General features: G+C 37.0%; 3 protein-coding genes across 3 annotated transcripts; 2 read left to right on the forward strand and 1 right to left on the reverse strand.

The window, feature by feature from the left end:
- The first annotated feature begins 1171 nt into the window (after positions 1 to 1171).
- Positions 1172 to 3991, forward strand: LOC136219353 (purple acid phosphatase 15-like). The gene is made up of 7 exons (XM_066006738.1): positions 1172 to 1703; positions 1886 to 2077; positions 2165 to 2498; positions 2582 to 2799; positions 2883 to 3073; positions 3158 to 3442; positions 3559 to 3991. The coding sequence occupies exons 1-7, from the start codon at positions 1430 to 1432 to the stop codon at positions 3715 to 3717; spliced, it is 1653 nt and encodes a 550-aa protein (XP_065862810.1). The 5' UTR covers positions 1172 to 1429; the 3' UTR covers positions 3718 to 3991.
- A 4976-nt stretch (positions 3992 to 8967) lies between these two features.
- Positions 8968 to 12034, forward strand: LOC136219354 (purple acid phosphatase 15-like). The gene is made up of 7 exons (XM_066006739.1): positions 8968 to 9244; positions 9642 to 9833; positions 9978 to 10311; positions 10879 to 11096; positions 11176 to 11366; positions 11455 to 11739; positions 11834 to 12034. The coding sequence occupies exons 1-7, from the start codon at positions 8980 to 8982 to the stop codon at positions 11954 to 11956; spliced, it is 1608 nt and encodes a 535-aa protein (XP_065862811.1). The 5' UTR covers positions 8968 to 8979; the 3' UTR covers positions 11957 to 12034.
- A 530-nt stretch (positions 12035 to 12564) lies between these two features.
- Positions 12565 to 15333, reverse strand: LOC136220916 (PLASMODESMATA CALLOSE-BINDING PROTEIN 3). The gene is made up of 3 exons (XM_066008755.1): positions 14866 to 15333; positions 14752 to 14785; positions 12565 to 12969 (listed from the first exon to the last, which is right to left on the reverse strand). The coding sequence occupies exons 1-3, from the start codon at positions 15182 to 15184 to the stop codon at positions 12744 to 12746; spliced, it is 579 nt and encodes a 192-aa protein (XP_065864827.1). The 5' UTR covers positions 15185 to 15333; the 3' UTR covers positions 12565 to 12743.
- Between the last annotated feature and the right edge of the window lie 5530 nt (positions 15334 to 20863).

Here is a 20863-nt window from a genome sequence, read left to right on the forward strand (position 1 = left end):
CACTTCCCGTACCCCTAACAAATCTGCACATCTGATCCAACTGTCAACACACACACCCCTACTAAAAGTGATATCAGTTTTTTCAAAATTAATACGCTGCCCAGAAGCATTTTCATGGACACTTAAAAGCTCCCGAACAATAGAGCACTCATTAAAAGTTGCTCTGAAAAAATTAACTGAATCATCAGCAAAGAATAGATGAGAAATAGTAGGTCCTGAATTGCTAACCCGAATACTATGCAAAACTCTGTTATATTCAGATTTCCTAATCAATGTTGATAGTCCTTCCGTACAGATTAAAAACAAATAAGGTGAAAGAGTGTCCCCTTGTCGAAGACCCATGCCTGGCTTAACAAAACCTTTAGATACCCCGTTTATAAGGAAAGAAAAGGAAACTGATGATATATATTTTTGAATTAAATCGATCTAACGACCCGGAAAACCCATAACTTCCATCATATCTTTAATAAAACACCACTCAACCATATCATACGATTTACTCATATCCAGAAAAATTAGGTATTATTATTATTGTTTGTTTGTTTGTTTTTTTTAAAGGAAAAGTTAGGTATTATTGAAATGTATTTATTCGGGGTAATTATACCCATAGCCAATGAACTTTACTCATTTAACATTATGACCACTGAACTTCAATTCATAATAGTATGGCCACTGAACTCTACATTTTTTAACATCGATAACCACTCAACTCCTCAAAACGACCGTTGACGGCCTAAAAATAAAAAATCCAAAGCGTTAATAATATTCCAATGAACTTTAATTCTTAAAAACATTCATTTTAATGTCATTTAAGTGTTGTTTTGTTATGAAATAGTGAATTTTAGTGAGAGAAAGCTCTAAAAAAATGTAATTTTGAAAAATAAAAATTATGGTTTTATGGTAAATGTCGTTCTGAACAATTTTAATTCTTAAATATTTTCGTTTTGAGATTGTTAATGGTCACTTTGAGGATTTAGTTAAAATTGAATGACCATAATATTAAAATAGATAAAGTTAAGTGGCTACTGTTAAGAATTGAAGTTCAGTGGCCACAATGTTAAACTGAATAAAGTTGAGTGGCCATCGATGTAATTTACCCATTTATTCGGTAAACTGAATATAAAAAGAAGAAAAAAGATGTCGACTCGATTACTCTACAGATTCACGTTAATGGAAGAGGGAAACGACACATTTCGTTCTGCACTGCACACCCTATTAAACTAATATTTTCGTCTCTTCTCCTCCCATACCAGACATACATGATTGCCTTCTCTCCCTTTAAGAATTTGGCTTCACATTCTTTTTCTATATATATGAATTCATCTTCCCCATATCTCCATCTTCCTTCTAAATCTTCTCCTCTTTCGCAAATTCGCATCTTTGATGCAGATTGACATAAACCCCCAAATTCAATTCGATTCCGCATATCATGGGTTTGGTCTCAGAGCCTTTTATCGCGCTCTGTTCATGTTGTTTTCTTCTGCTGAGCTTCATTCTGGTTGTTAATGGCCATATTCCAACAACCCTTGATGGACCCTTTCCGCCAGTGACTACCCCTTTAGATAAAAGCTTTCGTGGACATGCTGTGGACTTGCCTCCTACTGATCCTCGATTGCAGAGGATTGTTCAGGGTTTTGAACCTGAACAGATTTCACTTTCTCTCTCTGCTTCCCATCACTCTGTTTGGATTTCTTGGATCACAGGTCTGCATTTTAGTTGTTTTTTCTTCATTTTGACAATTGAATTAGGATTCATTTTAGTAGGGATTTTTTTATTCAATTGTTTCTCTATATGTGTGTATCATAATTAAGCAGTGTTGAAAGTTCAATTTGGATTCATGTTTAGTAATTCTCCTGTGTTTACTTATTGTGGAAAACATTTGCAGGTGAATATCAAATTGGGGAAAACATAAAACCATTAAATCCTAAAACAGTAGCTAGTGTAGTTAGATATGGAAGTTCAAGAAATCGATTAACTCATCTAGCTACTGGTTATTCTCTTATATATAATCAGCTATATCCTTTTCAAGGCCTTCAAAACTATACTTCTGGAATCATACACCATGTTCATATTACAGGTATAATTGAGAAAATATTGCTGCCTCTTTGTATCTTGTGTCTGACTTACTATGCTTAAACTGATTCAATTGATATAATTTTTATAGGATTGAAACCCGGCACCAAGTATTATTATCAGTGTGGGGATCCTGCCATTCTGGCTATGAGTGATGTATATTACTTCAGGACTATGCCAGCTTCAGGTCCGAAGAGTTATCCGGGTAGAATAGCTATAGTAGGCGACTTAGGTCTTACATATAACAGTACTTCGACGGTTGATCACTTAATCAGTAATAATCCTGATCTTATACTATTAGTTGGTGATGTTACTTATGCTAACTTGTATCTAACCAATGGAACTGGAGCTGATTGTTATTCATGTTCATTTCCACAAACTCCAATCCATGAGACTTATCAGCCTCGATGGGACTTTTGGGGAAGGTAACCAACGAAGAATTTCTCATTTTCGGAAGTTAATCTTTTAATGTTTGGTTATTCTATTTGATTCTTGATGTTATTATTAGGTATATGCAACCATTAATTTCTAGAATTCCAATCATGGTGGTAGAAGGGAACCATGAGATAGAGCAACAACCTGAAAATCAAACATTCGCTGCTTATAGTTCTCGATTTGCGTTCCCATCGAAAGAAAGTGGATCAAAATCGACATTCTATTATTCCTTCAATGCAGGAGGGATACATTTTATAATGCTTGGTGCTTACATTTCCTATGATAAATCAGGTAAATGATGCGGTTGATTAAACCAATTTATTTATAGGTTTAACAAGTAGAAATGAACTGAATTGCTCCAATTTTCTCTGCAGGGGACCAGTACAAGTGGTTAGAAAGAGATCTAGCTAATGTCGACCGAGAAGTGACTCCATGGCTTGTAGCTACATGGCATGCTCCCTGGTACAGCACCTACAAGGCACATTACAGGGAAGCAGAATGCATGAGAGTAGCGATGGAAGAATTGCTATACAAAAATCGCGTTGACGTAGTCTTCAATGGACATGTAAGTGTAAATTCTGCAGACTAATGCATACTTGTAAACCTAATTTAAAGAAGGATGGAAATTGATATCTTTCCTGATGGCCAGGTACATGCCTATGAGAGGTCGAACCGTGTGTTTAATTACACTTTGGATCCTTGTGGTCCTGTTCATATCACAGTTGGTGATGGTGGAAACCGGGAGAAGATGTCAATTACGCATGCTGATGAACCTGGTAACTGTCCTGATCCGTCCACCACGCCAGACGAGTATATGGGTGGTTTCTGTGCATTCAATTTTACATCAGGACCAGCCGCAGGAAAATTCTGTTGGGACAGACAACCCGATTATAGTGCATATAGAGAAAGTAGCTTCGGTCATGGGATTTTTGAGGTAATTAGTTCTGCATGCTTATCCAATCAAGTTATGCACACAATTTTAATGCATCTAATAATACCTTATGATCTAGATAATGCCTACATTGATTAATCAAATGTGAAATTTTGCAGGTAACAAATGAGACTCATGCGTTGTGGACTTGGCACCGAAATCAGGATTTGTATAATGCTCCCGGAGATCAGATTTACATAGTACGGCAACCTGAAAAGTGCCCGGTTAAACCAAAGGTAATTAAGCTCCGGAGAATAGGCAAATCAAGAACAGTATAATTGCATACACCAGAAAGATAATTCTTATTGAATTATATACACGCATGTTGTAATCTTATAAAAACCTCACAGAATTAAAGTTGTAACACAGTAAGTATGTTAGTCCGGTTGGTGACAAGAGCGGCGCGGACCCTTCTCCTTGTCTATTAGGTTCAAGAAGAAGTTTCAAAGAATCTGATGCAATCTTATGTACTTATTACTATATGATATATAGACCTTAATTATAAGTAAGTTGTAATGTCAGTGATGTAAAAGTAACGTTTTTCTCATTGTATATTACATTTATTAGTAGGTTTTTCATGAAAGATGAGATCATGCATGGAAGAAGAAAATGAATAGAAGCCTCAAGTGCCTGGATAATGAATATACAGCAATAGTATTGTTCAATGTTAACAAATTTATATGAATAAAGCCAAATGTGCTATCCTTTTCTGAGGATTATATTATTTTATTTTATTTTTCATAATACTTTTCCGATACCAAATGTGACTATTTGGTATGAAATTTGTCATCCAATTAACCATTAAAGAGATGTTTACTAATTTCATTATTCATACAGAGCCCAACTTGGGATTCCAATTCCACGTTAACTTTGCAGTAACCCTCTTTCACGAAACTATTATTAACTGCAAAACCAACTAACCACGTAACCAATGAGTCACGAAAGATAATTAACCATGTAACTAATGAGTCATGAATGATCTCGAATTTCCTTTGTGCCGTCACAGTAAACTTGTCTTGTAGGATAGGAACAAGTTGCATACAAAAATTCAGCAAAACCTCTAGCCTGATCCAAGAGGAATGGAATTCATTAACAAGAATCAACAATTATTTGTTTAGGAAATCTGTATGGGAATCCTAATGGGTGACACAGGCCTAAAATACGACGTCTAACTATCATATGAGCCGTCTTGCAGAGTTTTATAGCCGTTGATAATAACCCCAAAAGAAGAGAAGTTTGGAGCAAGTGAAGTTAATGCTTCAAAATTTGTTTTCACATTTGTCTCGGGTTAAGATCTTGTTCCAGTTTTTATTTTAGAACCAACTGAAAACTTTTTGGAAACTATAAACTTCGGCTTGTTTTATGCAAGTTTGACTAGAGAAAAAGTGAGAAAAATCTCCACATAATACTGTTGTGATATCCCAAAAGCTCGAAGCACTCACATTGATTTCAGTGGTGAATACAGAATTACTCGGTTGGAGGGCGATTTTACACGTGGTGTGTAAAAAAATTTTTTTTGCTAAATCAGTGTCTAATAGAAAATATTCAGATTTAGAGAGGGCCTAATAGGTGGAAAAAAAATTAGAAATTTAGACTTAGAGATGGCCTAACAGACCCAAAAAAATTGAAAGTTTAGATTTAGAGAGGACTTAACGGGACCTGAACCAATTTTCGAGTACTAATATAGCACCCGAGGTAAATTTCTTGGAAACATGAGAACCGAAATCACCACAACCTTAAATTTTGTGGAGACAAGGGGGCCAAAACTGCCCGTGACCATGGTGGTTCCGGTGACCAGAGGAGCCAGGGTCCCCTGTTTCGGCCCCTGATTGACTTTGACATAACCAATCGGAGTTTGATCCAACCATTACCATCCCAGCTATTGAAATTCTTGAAAATCTATCCAAACCAACGTTTTTAACTGATTTTGATGCCAATATATTTGTGTAACTATAATAGATGGAGAGTTTAATGTAATTAATTAGAAAAAAATTAAAAAATTAATGCATAAAAATAAGGGAAAAGTGTAAATAAAACTGTCGTGATTTTATCGATTTATAAATAGGAAATGTGATATTTTTTTCACTTACACTATTAAGATTAAATGAGGCAAAGTTCAAAAACCTTTAATTTCTCATTAAGGAAAAAGATCTCTAACTATTACATTTTTATATTAATGCTAGGTGTGGTAAGCAAGAAATGTCTAGGCTAAGGAATTAAAGGACAATACAGGTGTCTTGATCACAGCCCTTGATCATATTCCCTTGTGATGAATGATGTTGATTTGCTGAGTAAGTGGTATGGTATGGTAGGGTATATGATACAAAGGGTGAACTTTTTCTGGAATACTCTATTGGTGCGAAATGTCTAAAATGCCCCCAAGAGCTGTGCAAAGACTAAAGTTCCCCTGGACAATGAAGAGTTTCTGACCGAATGTATGTATCACTTGATGTCTTGGTACTTGAGTATTTGGACTCCAATCTTCTCCCGATCTCAAAAGAAACTCAAGAGGCTTTTCTTCTTCTTCTTCTCCTTTTCTTCTGGTATATGATACAAAGGGTGAACTTTTTCTGGAATACTCTATTGGTGCGAAATGTCTAAAATGCCCCCAAGAGCTGTGCAAAGACTAAAGTTCCCCTGGACAATGAAGAGTTTCTGACCGAATGTATGTATCACTTGATGTCTTGGTACTTGAGTATTTGGACTCCAATCTTCTCCCGATCTCAAAAGAAACTCAAGAGGCTTTTCTTCTTTTTCTTTTGTATTTCATCAACAACCAAGAACTTTGATATTGTGTTTATGTCTGTTGCTTCAATAACCTTCCTCAAACTAGACTTGGTACAAATTACGCAAGCCTAGTTTGCTCAAGAAAAACCGCAGCTGTGATGAATGATGTGCCTTGGTGAATAGGTCCGCTAGCTGTAGTGCATATGGGATTGGCATGAGCCGTATGAGTCCTCTCTAAACTCGTTCGCGAATCACATGGCAGTCAATGTCTATGTGCTTCGTTCTTTCATGGAACACCGGGTTCTCGGCTATGTGCATGGCCGATTGGTTGTCACAAAAGAGAAGGGAGGCCGTGGACGGCGGCAAATCGAGATCACGGAGGAGGTTGGTGAGCCAATGGAGTTTGCAGGAGGTAGAAGCCATGGCTCGGTACTCTGCTTCGGAGGAGAAGCGGGAAACTGTGTTCTGCTTCTTTGATCTCCATGAGATTAGAGCAGATCCAATGAAAACGGTGTAGCTGGTGACCGATTTACGAGTTTTCGGGCAAGTGGCCCAGTCAGAGTCCGTGAAAGCTTGTAACTAGAGGTTATTGCATGTGGGAAAGAATAGGCCCAAGTCGATCATCCCCTTAAGGTAACGTAAAACTTGTTGGGCTCTATTCTGATCATCTGTGGTTGGCTGTGTAAGATGTTGTGATAATTGATTTACAATGTATGAAATATCTGGTCTGGTATGTGTTAGGTAAAGTAATTTGCCTATTAGCTGTTTGTAGGGTGTAATTTCTGGGAGTGGGGTTTCATGCATGATTGGTTTATGGGTTGGTAAGGCTGGGGAGGAGGTTGGTTTACAGTCGATGAGTCCCATTGCATGTAGCAATTCTAATGTATATTTCCTTTGTGACATGTGGAGCCCTTGGTTGCTGCAGGAGAATTCGAAGCCAAGAAAGTAATGCACTGTTCCAAGGTCTTTAATGCTGAAAGTGTCATCCAAATATCTCTTGGCTGAAATAATGGCTTGCATGTCACTACCTGCAAGGATAACATCATCAACGTAAATTAGTAAGGCAGTTGTGTGTCCCGCTGCACCTTTGGTGAATAATGAAGGATCGACCATCGACTGGGTGAACCTATCTCCCTAATGGTTGCTGTCAGTCTCGCATTCCACTGCCTACCGGCTTGACGAAGTCCGTAAAAGGGACTTGTTGAGCTTGCAAACCTGATTTGTGTGTTTTGGAATCATTCCCTGTGGTACTGTTATGTACACATCCTCGTCCAAATCTCCGTGTAAGTATGGTTTATCCATGTCCAATTGGTGAATGTGGCATTTTTTGGCGATTGCAATTGCTAGGAGGACTCTAATGGTTGTGAATCTACAAGGGCGAAGGTAGCAGTGAAATCCACGCCTTCTTGTTGTGTGTACCCCTTTGCCACAAGCTTGGCCTTGAATTGTGCAACACTACCGTCTGCCCTGTGTTTGATTTTGTATACCCATATGCAGCCTATGGGTCTCTTGCCAGCAGGTAAAGTAACCAAATCCCACGTTTGGTTTGCTTCTAGTGCCGCTAGCTCATTTGTCATGGCCTGTTGCCAATTTTCATCTAACTTGGCTTCCTTGTATGTTGCAGGTTCGGAGTGACAAGTGATGTTGATTGAAAAAACTTTCTTTGTAGAAGAAAGTTTGTTATATGACAGGTGTTTAGAAAGAGTATGAGGAGAATTTGTAAAACAAAGCAGGGATGAATCTTGTACAAGTGCCAGGTGATAATCCCTGAGATAAGTGGGAAGCTTTTTTGTTCTTTGAGGCCTTCCTGTAGTCTGTTTAATCTGTGTATTTGTTGTTTGTTCGTCTACCTCATCGTCTTCTGCTTGTGTGACATCAATATGTTGTGTGGTTTCTCATTAAGGAAAAAGATCTCTAACTATTACATTTTTATATTAATGCTAGGTGTGGTAAGCAAGAAATGTCTAGGCTAAAGAATTAAAGGACAATACAAGTGTCTTGATCACATCCCTTTGATCATATTCCCTTATGATGAATGGTGTTGATTTGCTGAGTAAGTGGTATGGTATGGTAGGGTATATGATACAAAGGGTGAATTTCTTATGGAATACTCTATTGGTGCGGAATGTCTAAAATGCTCCCAGGAGCTGTGCAAAGACTAAAGTGCCCCTGAACAATAAAGAGTTTCTGACGGAATGTATTTATCACTTGATGTCTTGTTACTTGAGTATTTGGACTCCAATCTTCTCCCGATCTCAAAAGAAACTCAAGAGGCTTTTCTTCTTCTTCTCCTTATCATCTGTGTTTCTTCTTTTTCTTTTGTATTTCATCAACAGTCAAGAACTTTAATGTTGTGTTCATGTCTGTTGCTTCAATATACACAATTAGAAAAAAAAAATAAATAAATAAATAAATTGATCAACACGGTTTAATATGTGAACATGCCATGATATCAACTCAAAATGTTACATCCCAAAATTCAATATTTCATGGTATTATGTTAACAAATTTAATAAAAATTAAACGTGACGTATAATTGCTTCAAAAAGAAACGTGACGTATCATCAAAAATAACGTATCACTGAATACTAATCAATTTTTGATTTTTTACTAATAGTGTTAATTGCCACTGGCATTGGCCAATCACTTGATAAGTGCAGGCATGTGAAACAGAATAATGAATGCATTCATAGCACGCAGCGACCCGTGAACTTCTTTAGTATTGGTAGGCCAAACACTCTCAAAATCTACTAAATAACACTGCAATTTAAGGTAAGAAGACAACAATGGTTTGCATTTCTGCTTTGGTCCCAATGCTGATTTCATTATTTCCTCTCTTCTTCTCACTTCTTCTTCTATGCAGCTCAACCATTTTTCATGGCGATTTCCCTACTACCCTTCAAGGCCCCTTCACTCCTGTCACCGTTCCTCTTGACAACAAGACCTACCATGGAAATGCTCTAGACTTGCCGGCAACTAACCCTCAAATTCAGAAAATTGGGGAACCTTTTCAGCCTGAACAAATCTCTGTTTCTCTCTCTTCAGATTATGACTCTGTCTGGATTTCTTGGCTCACAGGTTCGTTATTGTTCTCATATTCAATGTTCCTTTATCTTTGGGTATTTCCGTTCCTTTTCTTTGAAAACTAGCTAATATTGGATAAACAGAAAAAGGGGAAAAAGAAGAATCTTTGTTTATTCAGAAAAAGGGGAAAAAGGAGAACCTTTTGCTTAGGAAAATTCGGTGGTTTTGTGGTTTTGACAATATGAACTTCTGTTTTAGATGTATGCAATCAATAGATAACAAAGTTAGGATAAGTAGAAACTGAAACTTTTTTAGAATTAGTTTAGTATTCCTATATATTTGGAAAAGAGCAATGAGTTGAACCAGAATACATGACATTGTGATATACTTCCAAATATTGAGGGTTTAGATTATTTTACTTCTTCTGACTGATGATAATGTTGATTTACAGGGGATTTCCAAATTGGTGATAACATAACACCATTAGATCCTGAATCAGTTGCTAGTGTTGTTGTGTATGGAATCTTCAAGTCGGGAACAACTTATGAGGAAACGGGTTATTCACTTGTTTATAACCAATTATACCCTTTTGGAGGCCTTCGAAACTACAGTTCCGCGATCATACATCATGTTCGTCTCACAGGTATTATCTTTTATGTGACAGGAATTGATAGTAGTTTTACTGAATTAGCCTATAATCTAATTGTTCTAATCTGATAGATTTAGATGAGCAATCTGAAAGACCCCCTAAGGCTTTTTAGTTACTGAGAATCATGTCTCTATGCAGGGCTGGAACCTGGCACACTGTATCAATATCAATGTGGAGATCCTTCTATACCATTAATGAGTGGTATCTATTATTTTAGAACTATGCCAGTCTCCAGTCCCACAGAATATCCTAGAAGAATAGCTGTGGTTGGAGACTTAGGACTTACCTACAATACCAGCGGAACACTTGGTCACTTGCTCAGTAACCATCCTGATCTTGTTATTTTAGTTGGGGGTTTCAGTTATGCTGACACCTATCTCACCAATGGAACTGCGTCTGCTTGTTACTCTTGCTCGCCTTTACAAACTCCTATCTGCGAAACATATCAGCCACGTTGGGATTACTGGGGCAGGTCATCCAGCTCCAACTTTTTTACTAACTCAAACTAGTTCTACCTAATGCTCAGCCTATCAAGTGCTCAAATTCGTCGAAATGCTTTATAGTTACAGCTGCAGCTGCTGTAGTCGTTTTAGCTAGAAATGCATAGATGAAGCTCTCAATATGAATGAAAGCAGAATTCTTATTAGTGCTTTAGGATGCTCATGGTAATGGATTAGGAGTCCACAACTAGAACTTCAAATTGTTTAGCAATAGGGTTCAAGTAGAGTGATCTTATGTGCAAGCTTCTCCGACATAAAAAAGAAAAACTCCCGAACCCTGAACTTTATTCGATTCTATAAGAGTAGACATCAATAGCAAGAAAACAGGAGTGTTTTTCAGAGAAAAGCTACATAAAGACTTCTTTCATCACTCTTAAAGTTTGTAAATATGAAATTCCAATCAACATTCTTAAATACTGTTGGAAATAGCATTGTTTAAATCTGTAGTAGTCGCATTTTTGTTCTTACAGTTCGTTAAAACTAGGTTCTGATCAACATTCATAGTGGTTCTATAGCTCACATTATTCATTTGTTAGCAGGTTTATGCAGCCTCTGCTGGCTAATGTTCCAACGATGATGGTAGGCGGGAAGCACGAAATAGAAAGACAGGTTGAAGATGAGATATTTGTCGCTTATAGTTCTCGATTCGCATTCCCATCTGAAGAAAGTGGCTCATCATCGACAGTGTACTATTCTTTTAATGCAGGGGGTGTGCATTTTGTGGTGCTCAGTGCCTACATTCCCTTTGACAAATCATGTAAACTCATCAATCCATTCTCTTTTTCCTCGTTTATCTTTCTTTCAGCCGGTCATAGCTCTCTTGATCTCTATTGCAGCCGATCAATACGAATGGTTGGAAGGAGACCTCTACGACTTTGACAGGAACATAACTCCTTGGTTGGTGGTTACTCTGTACCCTTCTTGGTATAGCACCTTCAAAGACTATTACAGAGAAGCAGAATGTATGCGAGCCGAAATGGAAGAACTATTCTATGAATACGGTGTTGACATTGTATTCAATGCACATGTAAGACTTAGGCCAATATATATGTTTCTGAAAACAAATTATGCTGATCAAAGGGGTGATAAACTTTTCCTGTAAAAATATTCTGCAGGTTCATGCATATGAGCGATCGAATCGTGTTTACAATTATAGTTTGGATCCGTGCGGTCCAGTTTATATCACAGTTGGTGACGGTGGAACTAAGGAGAACATGTCAATTAGCCATGCTGATGATCCTGGAAATTGTCCTGAACCATATAGTACAGTAGATGAAGAAATGGGCGGGTTCTGTGCATTCAATTTTACATCAGGCCCTGCTGCTGGCAAGTTTTGCTGGGAGAAGCAGCCTGAATATAGTGCTTACAGAGAAAGCAGCTATGGTCATGGCATATTAGAGGTCTCTCTCCACATAAACATCATGTACATAAGTTTGTTATTAGAACAGAAACTAATAGGCAGTTTGCATTTCCTTTTCTGCATCCATGTTACAGGTGAAAAATGAGACTCATGCTCTATGGAGTTGGCACCGCAATCAGGAATACTACGAAATTGCTCGCGATATCGTATATATTGTACGGGAACCTGAAAGGTGTCTGGTTAACCAAAGGTATTAATTAAGGAAATTATTTGTTAGAGATTGTAAATATGATTGAGAATACTTCAGTCCTATATGTAGATCCAGTATTCCTTTATTTGACATAGTGTATTAGCAGTTATAGTAAACAGCCCGTGGCGGAGCCATACACAAATACTCGGGTTCAACGGACAAAAATATATTAAAATATTACAGTTTTTTTTTACTAAACATCAACTATGCATAGTTTCGTCCCAAATTCCATTCATTGATGTTAAATCTGTTATAATAATTACACGAAAATTGGACAATTAGCGATGCCAATTCCTATTGCTAAGCTCATTATTATTTTTCAAAGAGTGACCCTAATGAATAGTGACGAGTATGAATGAACTAAATTTTATATCGAAATATAGAGGGGATTGAACTATATCGGTAAGGTGTATTCCAATATATGTAGACGTCTTAAAAGCTATGGAAAGTGGAGTATATTACATAGTATGGTATTGGTATAGGCTGTTACAATACCAAATTAAGATGGAGTTAATTGAAAAGGTTTAGTTGATCATTTAATTTATGTTTTGAATTCAATTTTTAATGTCACCAAAAAAATAAGTTGACAATTTATCTTGGAAAAAAAGATTGAAGAATTGAATTGAATTTGTGGAACTACAAAGATTGGATTACAATTAAAGATACAGCTAATTCACAGCAAACAAGTCTGCCTCCCAATTTGAAATGTGCTAATCCGAGTCAGGGAAACCAGAAATAGAAGATGAGATCCCCACATTTCTAACAAAACTGTGTAGTATAGGCCTCTTCCATTGTTAGAGAGTAAGCAAGAACACAATTAAAAGGGAGAAAGGCATCAACAATGTTGTAGCCACAAGTCCTAAGGAACCATCATCTTCTCCAGTAGGTAAAGGTGGAGTCATTCCAGGATTCAACCCAGCTGTACCATCGCCATTAGCTGGTGTAAGCGTTGTTGGCATCGGTGTAGTTGAAGTCCCGTTGTTTGTTGATGTTGATGGTGTCGTTGCCCCTCCAGCAGTGCTGCAAATTCCAATCATTTGATATTAATTAATTAACATGACACTAACACGACACTATGTGTGTTTCAGTAAATTTGTTCATTCCTCGTTAGATGTAACTTTATTAAATATAAGTTTTAAGTTACAGGCTCAGGATCCAGGTGAGATATGGTGCTCATACTGAATTGTCAAGTTAAGGAATACATTAATAACAAATTATACAAAAATAAAAGCTAAGTTTTAACTTTATGCCAGCCATAAAGACAGAATAGCAAAGCAAGCAGCCTTACAGCTCAGATTCAGGCTTAATTTGGTGGTGTTGATGTATATATCATAAAATTCTGAGGTCAATTTATCATTATTCCACATATATGAGAGAACAAACAAAGCTGCAACATAGATACTAGTGAAATGCTTGGATAATGATGCCTAATAATACCCACAAAAACAAGAGGCCAAACTTTACCCATCTTTATTTGTCCCTTGGATGCCTTTTGAAGTCTGATCTAACGGTTATAAATATAGGCAGTTCCTTGTCTAAAGTCTACAAACACAGTGAGAAACCCAAGGTTCTTGAAAAGCGAGAACATAAACAGTGCTTTCACAATAAAATGGAGAACATAGCATAGCCACTGAAAGTGACATATTCTGACATCAACAACTCAGAGACAGAGAGAAGATTATGGGATAAGTACAAGAGCAAATCTTTTACTTACACGAATTTATAGGATAAATTACACTCATTTCTCACTGATTATCGCCACTAAAATGTAAATAACCTCATAAACAAAAAGATTAAAAATTAGTAAAGTTGTAAGATATCATCGTTTGAGCATTAATTGAAGTTTACAATTAATTTAATTACCATAGTGTATTAGGAAATGTAAATAGCCACAATGTTAGTTAAGGTAAGGTTAATGACCAAGTTTAATTTACCCGGAATTTTATAAACATGCCAGTAATTTAAAAGTTTATAAATACATATTTAAGGTTTCATTTATATATCTAAACATAGATTTTGGCCCTGTTTGGTAAAGAGCGTTTTGGGATAAAAAGAACGGTTTTGATCAACTTTAGAGGTTTGACCACTAAAACCGCTAATTGGAGTGTTTGGTGGAGAGAGGTTTGGAAGAGAGTTTTGGAATGAAAACGCTAATTTAGAAAAAGCTCTTAAAAGGAGCTTTTTCAAATAGCGTTTTACAATACTAAAATTAATAGACTTTTTTAACCCTAATAGATAAACTCTCACTTTTCCTGCGCCAAAATTAATGCCCTTATTCATCTTTTTGCACAAACCGCTATTATCAATCAGCTAATTTTTACCAAACAGGTCATCAAATCAGCTAGTCAAATCAGCTAATGTAATCCGCTAACAGCTAATTCCCAAAAAGGACCTTTACACTAAATTAACTAAAACTATTCATTCTATCCACTTATTCTTCATTAAAATATTTTTTATGTTAGAAATGTGGAAAAAAAACAGTAGAAATTTTCTCAATGTTTTTAGGTAGTTCAAAAAATCTGTCATTTTGTAAATGGACGAAACCTTGACAAACTTTTAAACTATATGAACATTTTTGCAAATGTACAAACCAGAAGGATTAACTTTATACTTTACCCTCATATCAGTTAGACTGATTAAATATGAATTGAATAAAAAACCTGAAGAAACTATTTTATTCTAAGCACTATCTCGAAATAATAATAATAAACCTGTAAAACAAAGTACGTACTATTGTGATATAGAAATCAAGAAAAGCTAGGTCGATGATGAGGAAGCAAGAACTAATAATCAAGAACATACCTTAAAGAGGATGGATACACACAAGATCCATAACCTATGCCACACAGGAAAAAATAAGCAAAAGAAACAAAAAAACATAATAGCCATTAAAAAAAGGGGAGAAAAGAAACAAACTTGGGTCAGTTTTAGCAAGAGTGGCAGTGCCGGAGAAATCACAGGAGCCAGGGGCCATGGACTTGCGCTGAAAGTAGCTGTTAAAGGCATAAGAAGCATGAGCCTGTATTGTGTTAGGAAGGAAGCAAAGTCCATTAGAGAGAATAGGTGTGCAGTCAGCTCCAGCACTGCATGCATAATCAATAGCCGATTGTAAAGCCTGCACGCTTGCATCACTTCTTGCCACGCACCAGTTTCCGCCTGAAACACCTATTATAACACTAGACAACAAAAACAAGCTAAAGAAGAAGAAGATGGAGATGGAGAATGTTGTAGCCATGGCGGAGAGGAGAGTATGAGTGTGTTATAGGGGCTCTGAGTTATGGGGCTGAGTTGGTAAAGCATGAGAGAGAAGATAAGAGAACAAACAATATTACTTTACTTTCTTTCTCTTTTTACTCCTTTTGTGCCCATTTCTCTTTTTGTTGGGTATTCCTATTAGTATTAATTCTATGGAAACTGGAAATCCAATAACAATTTTTCAAATTCATGTATATGGGCTCCACAATCACTGTGTTAAAGAAAACCTTTTTTATATTCTTGTCGTGTAATTTATAAAAATCACTCAATAATAATTCAATAAAATAATAATTTATGGGATAATCGTAATTACTTAATTGAATTAGTAATGAGTTTATTATATACTAGATCTCTTCATGGCCGGGTTGGGTCGGATTCGTACCGGGCCTAATGGGATTATGTTAATATTGGCGGGCTCGGGCTGGACTTGGACTAAAAAATCAAGTTAATTTAATTTACCAACATAAGACACTTAGTAATAAAGGGGTCTCAGGAACATGATAAAAGTCTAGCTGATGCAGCGACCAAGTTACTAGAAATATCTCTGATAACGAACCAAAACTAGCAGTGGCTTGAGTAGGCAAAATCGCAGCATCGGTATAGCACTTCAACATAACAGGCGAAAGTGGACATCACTTAGCAACTGGACATGCAGTCGGAGAAGAGGGACTGACAGGCGTCAAGCATAACTGAGCTTGGTTCCTGCTCAAAAACAAAGCAGTAGCTTGATTGAAAATCAAACCAGTTGAGGCATTCTTATTGTTCCAAACTATATTATTTCAATAAGACTAGATGTTCCATGAAATCATAGCTCCTAAACAAATTAAGTTAGAGTTTTTAGAACAAACAATATAAGTCCAGAAATCGTGAAAGAAGTTGAATGAGCCACTAGCATCTCCAATCTCCAAAAAACTCCAAACTTGATGAGCTTTAATACAACCAATGAGAGCATGGAGTCTTCTTCAGCACAAAAACAAAGCAGACAATTTGTGAGAGCATGAACATAACGCCGATGAAGAGCATAGAGGGTAGGAAGCGAATTAGACCGAGTATGCCATATAAAATACGCACTTTAGGTGGAATATTCAAATTCCACAGTTACAAGAGCTAGAGTTTGAATACGAGTTACCTTCCATAACTGGATATAGTTATAAGCCTCTCGAATAGAGAAACGCCCTTTTCTATCCCAAAACTAATACCATCCATGAAGAATATTTCATTGACTCAAAGGAATTTGTTTGATCCACTGTATATCTCTCACATTAAAAAGACCATTCAAAGCAACTTCATTCCATTTATGTCTAGAATCCTCCAATAAATCTGTCACTTTTAGGTCCTCCATCCCAACACTAATTGTACTAGTAACCATCGGACGCTGACCATCTAGAATCCACGGATACATGTAAACAGAAATAGTTGCACTGAAACCAACTAAACATCTAGCTCCCCTCGAATTAGATCATGAGTCGCCATTATACTATGCCATATATAACTAGGATTGTCCTTAAGTTGTACTTCAATGAAATGGGAATTATGATTATACCTTGCTTTATATACCCGAACCACTAGGGAAGTAGGATGATTCAAAAGCCTCCACAAGCAAAACGAAATTAAAATCCTTCATTTTCCTGAAACCTATTCCACCAACAGATTTTGGAAGGCATAAGTTATCTTAGGAAGTCCATCGGGTGCCTTTGTCATCTCCACCATTTGAGCCCCACCAAAATGAGTTCATCAGATGCTCAAACTCCGCACAAACTAACTTCAGAACTTAAAACAATCTCATAACACAAGAGGAAACCGATTGAACCACTGATTTAATCAACACTTTCTTATCAGCTCTCGAAAGGAATTTAGACTTCCAATTATTAAGTTTAGATTTAACTTTTTCCTTAACATATCTAAATACATCCACTTTCTTCCTCCCAATGAGAGAAGGGAGACCCAAGTATTTTCCAGGGGTTAAGAGAGATGGAACTCCAAAAAGAGAAGAGAGCTCACTTGTAATATCAGAAGTACAATTACGGCTGAAGTCAGTTGAGGATTTCTCAGAATTGATCTGCTTCCCGGAAGCTAACTCATAGTTCTTAAGGCACCATTTGACAATTTTTCCTTCACTTTTTGTAATAGCTGTCATCAGTAAAGAAAATATGAGATATTGAGGGAGCGTTACGAGCTATTATGTAGGGATGAATAAGAACTCGATCTTCTAAATTGGATAAAGCAGTAGAGAGCCCTTTCACACAAATAAGAAACAAGTACATAGAGATGGGATCTCCTTGACAAAGACCTCAATGAGGTACAATAGGACCCACAGTATGCCCGTTATTAGTCACATGATAACGAGCCTTTCAAACACAAAATGGCATGACCTTGTAACAATATTTGGCCAATCTCTGATATTTTACGCCAACATATTTTAGACAAACTGGTATGACCTTGTAACAATATTTGGCCTGGTGTGTAACGCAAGTTGTCATTTCTCCATCTTTCAGATCTATATTGACTTGGTGATAGCCCATTTTGGCATCTGTGCAATAATATACTTCATGTCCTGCTATTGAATCAATCATTTGGCCTATTTTGGGTACTGGATACTTATCCTTGGGGCACACTTTATTCAATTCTGTGAAAGCTATGCACATCTTATATGCCCCACTTGTCTCCTTGACCAATACCACATTCGCCAACCATATTGGGTAGTCCACCTCTTTAATGTAATCGGTCTCAAGCAATTTCTTTACCTTATCTTCTATCGCTTGCTGCCTTTCTGGTGCATGGTTTCTCTTCTTTTAGGCTGTAGACATGGTAGATGGGTCAATATTTAGCTTACGATTTATAACATTTTGGCTTATTCCTATTTATTTCCTCTACATGCCATGCAAATATCTAATGCTCCTTAACAGTGATCTTCTTAAGCTCTTCCTTAACATTTGATTATAAATCCTTTGCGATCCGAAACTCTTTGGCTGGGGCTATAGTTAAGATTTCAATTGCTCCTACTTGTTTGGATCTTAATTCATCCTCGTCCTCTTCATCTACTAGGGTATGTAGCGAGGCGATGTATGTTTCTTTTTCCATCTTTTGGTTGCCTCTTGCTATGACTAGCCCATTGTTTGTTCGGATCTGCAAAGATAAATATCTCATGGACATAACTGCATCGGACTAGGATAAAAATGGCGTCCCCATAATGACATTGTACGCCAATGGTTTGTACACTATTGTAAATTCACAGTTGCCTTTCCAGATCTCACTTTCATCCCCAAACTGTCATTCTAGTACCATTTCGTTGTATACCAACTTTGAATGACCCATGGCGTTTATCAATGGTTCTTGTACAAGTTTCTCTTTTGTAAATCTACTCGTAACCTTTTGAGTGCACTATAGATAATCACATTTATAGAGATTTCAGTGTCATTTGGGATCTGTTTAACTTGATATCCTTCTATTATCATGGTGAGTACTGTTGGTCCCGTATAACGTGACAAGGTTAGTTCCAAGGGGGGGATAGGAACTATTTAAAATTTTGTCCGTTAAAGCTGACTTCTTTTCTTTTCTGAAAAGGTTTACACAGCGGCGCTAAGTAGTTTTAAGACACAAGCTTAGTCAACTAGTGACTAAGTCTGCTTCTTTCCTTGAGTCATGAGATAGCACTTAAGTCTATTCCTGAACTCAGCTTCTTACTTCACTCAACTCAGTGTCTGTTCGTTACTTAGTCAGTTTTATAGCAAGCAATATATAAAGGAGTTTAAAGGTTAGAAATATGTTACTCAGCAGACATATCCTGGTTCGGCCTCTCCGCCTACGTCCAGTCCCCGGAACTCGTTCCGAGCTTTTTGAATCCTCTACTGAGCTCTTTAAAGGTAGAGCACGAAACCCTTTACAACAGAAGCTGAGTATACAAGAGTACCTTCCTCTATTCCTCTACTCACTCCTATAACTACCGCTTAGTACTATAACTAAGTACTCAGCTTTTCCTTTCTATTCTTCTAGAAATGATAAGTGTTTGTCCTAAACAACAATTGCTAAGACACTTTAGACGAATGAAATCACGCTAGACTTTTACACAAAGATTGGAATTGGTGTAAGGTTTGCTTTGCTTTTCTCACAGAACTTCAAGTATGAATTTGGTCATCGTTTCGACTTGATTGAAGATCTGCATCGAATGAAGCATTTGAGAGACCTATTGATAGTGACACTTGAGGCACCGGTGATTTCAAATTTCGAAATAACCGTTGGAGTCAAACGGCTTCCTGTCGCTTTCACTAAGGACGTGCTTAGTGTCGTTGGCCAATGAGATTCTTGTATCTTCTGTTTATGGCAGTGCTCAGCAGCTTTTCGTCAGATGAACAGAATGTTTCGACATTAATAGTAAAGTCTTCCAGACAGCTTACTGCGTCTTCTGAGTTTTACCCAAAGTAGAAATACTTTGTCTCTAAGTTAGTTCTGTTCTGCCGCTGACTTGTACTTCTTGTCGTTTAACTCAGCAGCTTCATCTTGAAGCAATTGATAGAAGGCTTCTCGATCCTTCTTCATGATGAGCTAGCGCTTTGCTTAGAACGACTGCGTTTTGTCTTCCTGGGCCGTGAGGTCTTGATCTGTTGACTTGGGCTTGACTTCCTCTTATGGGCCTTTAGGCTTTTTATCTTAATGTCTTATAAATCAATTAACTCAACATTGAACAAACACATTAGTGTGAATAAATCAAAGCATTTAAATTTAATGTGTTAGAATATTTTTATCATTCACATAAATAATTTTGTCAAATCAAAATCATGTGGAAATGTGTTTCAACAAACTCCCCCCATTTTGATGTTGGCAAAAATATTCAGTAAGGAACTCAGTGTTGAGCTCCCCCATGATAGTTGACCTTGTTTTTCTCAAGATACTCCCCCGTAAGGGTTGAGCTACTGACTTAGTTTTACTTTAAACATTTCAAGGTTTAATCAAGCAAGTCTAAGGTCAGTTTTCAAAAATAGGTCAGCTCATGGAACATATTCTATTTAACTCAGTTAAGTTATGCGGAAGATTTAGATATCAGAGTACGCTGAGTATTTCTTTTCTCAATGAGTTTTAGTTAAGAAGACATATAAAAGAGGTCAACTTATAGATAAACACAACAGACAATCATGAAGCAATGTAAGCACATAGCACAGTTGATTTAATGAAGACACGTTAAATGTTTAGCACAAAACATAAGTAAGCATCACATAAGATTAGTCAATTTGAAAAAGGTAGATGCATGAATAGTTTCGAATTGATGGTCAGCACAACAAAATATATTAGGAAAAGACTACAAGTTTTACAAGCTAAATCTAGCAATCCTAGTCAAGCTATTTTTTCTTGCTGACTTGGGCAAAGTGCTCTTTGGCTTTTCCTTTTGATTTCTGCTGACTTCCAGATGCTTCTCCTGTATGCTGAGTTCTTTGAGCTTGTTCTTTCTCCCCCGTTTTGCCACCATCGGGAGGAGGAGGAATGAAGGTGTCGTTGAGAGCAGCACGAGTTAACCGCACAGAGAATGCCTTAAGCTTGCACGTGCTTTCATTTATACCATCAAAAACAGGAATACCATCATCCAAGACAGAGCGAGGAACCCTGACCGAGGCACTGAGCATACTTAGAATGTATTCTTGAGACTTCCCAACCCAGGTAATACTGT

Source organism: Euphorbia lathyris, chromosome 2 (assembly GCF_963576675.1).
Source record: "Euphorbia lathyris chromosome 2, ddEupLath1.1, whole genome shotgun sequence".
NCBI lineage: Eukaryota > Viridiplantae > Streptophyta > Magnoliopsida > Malpighiales > Euphorbiaceae > Euphorbia > Euphorbia lathyris.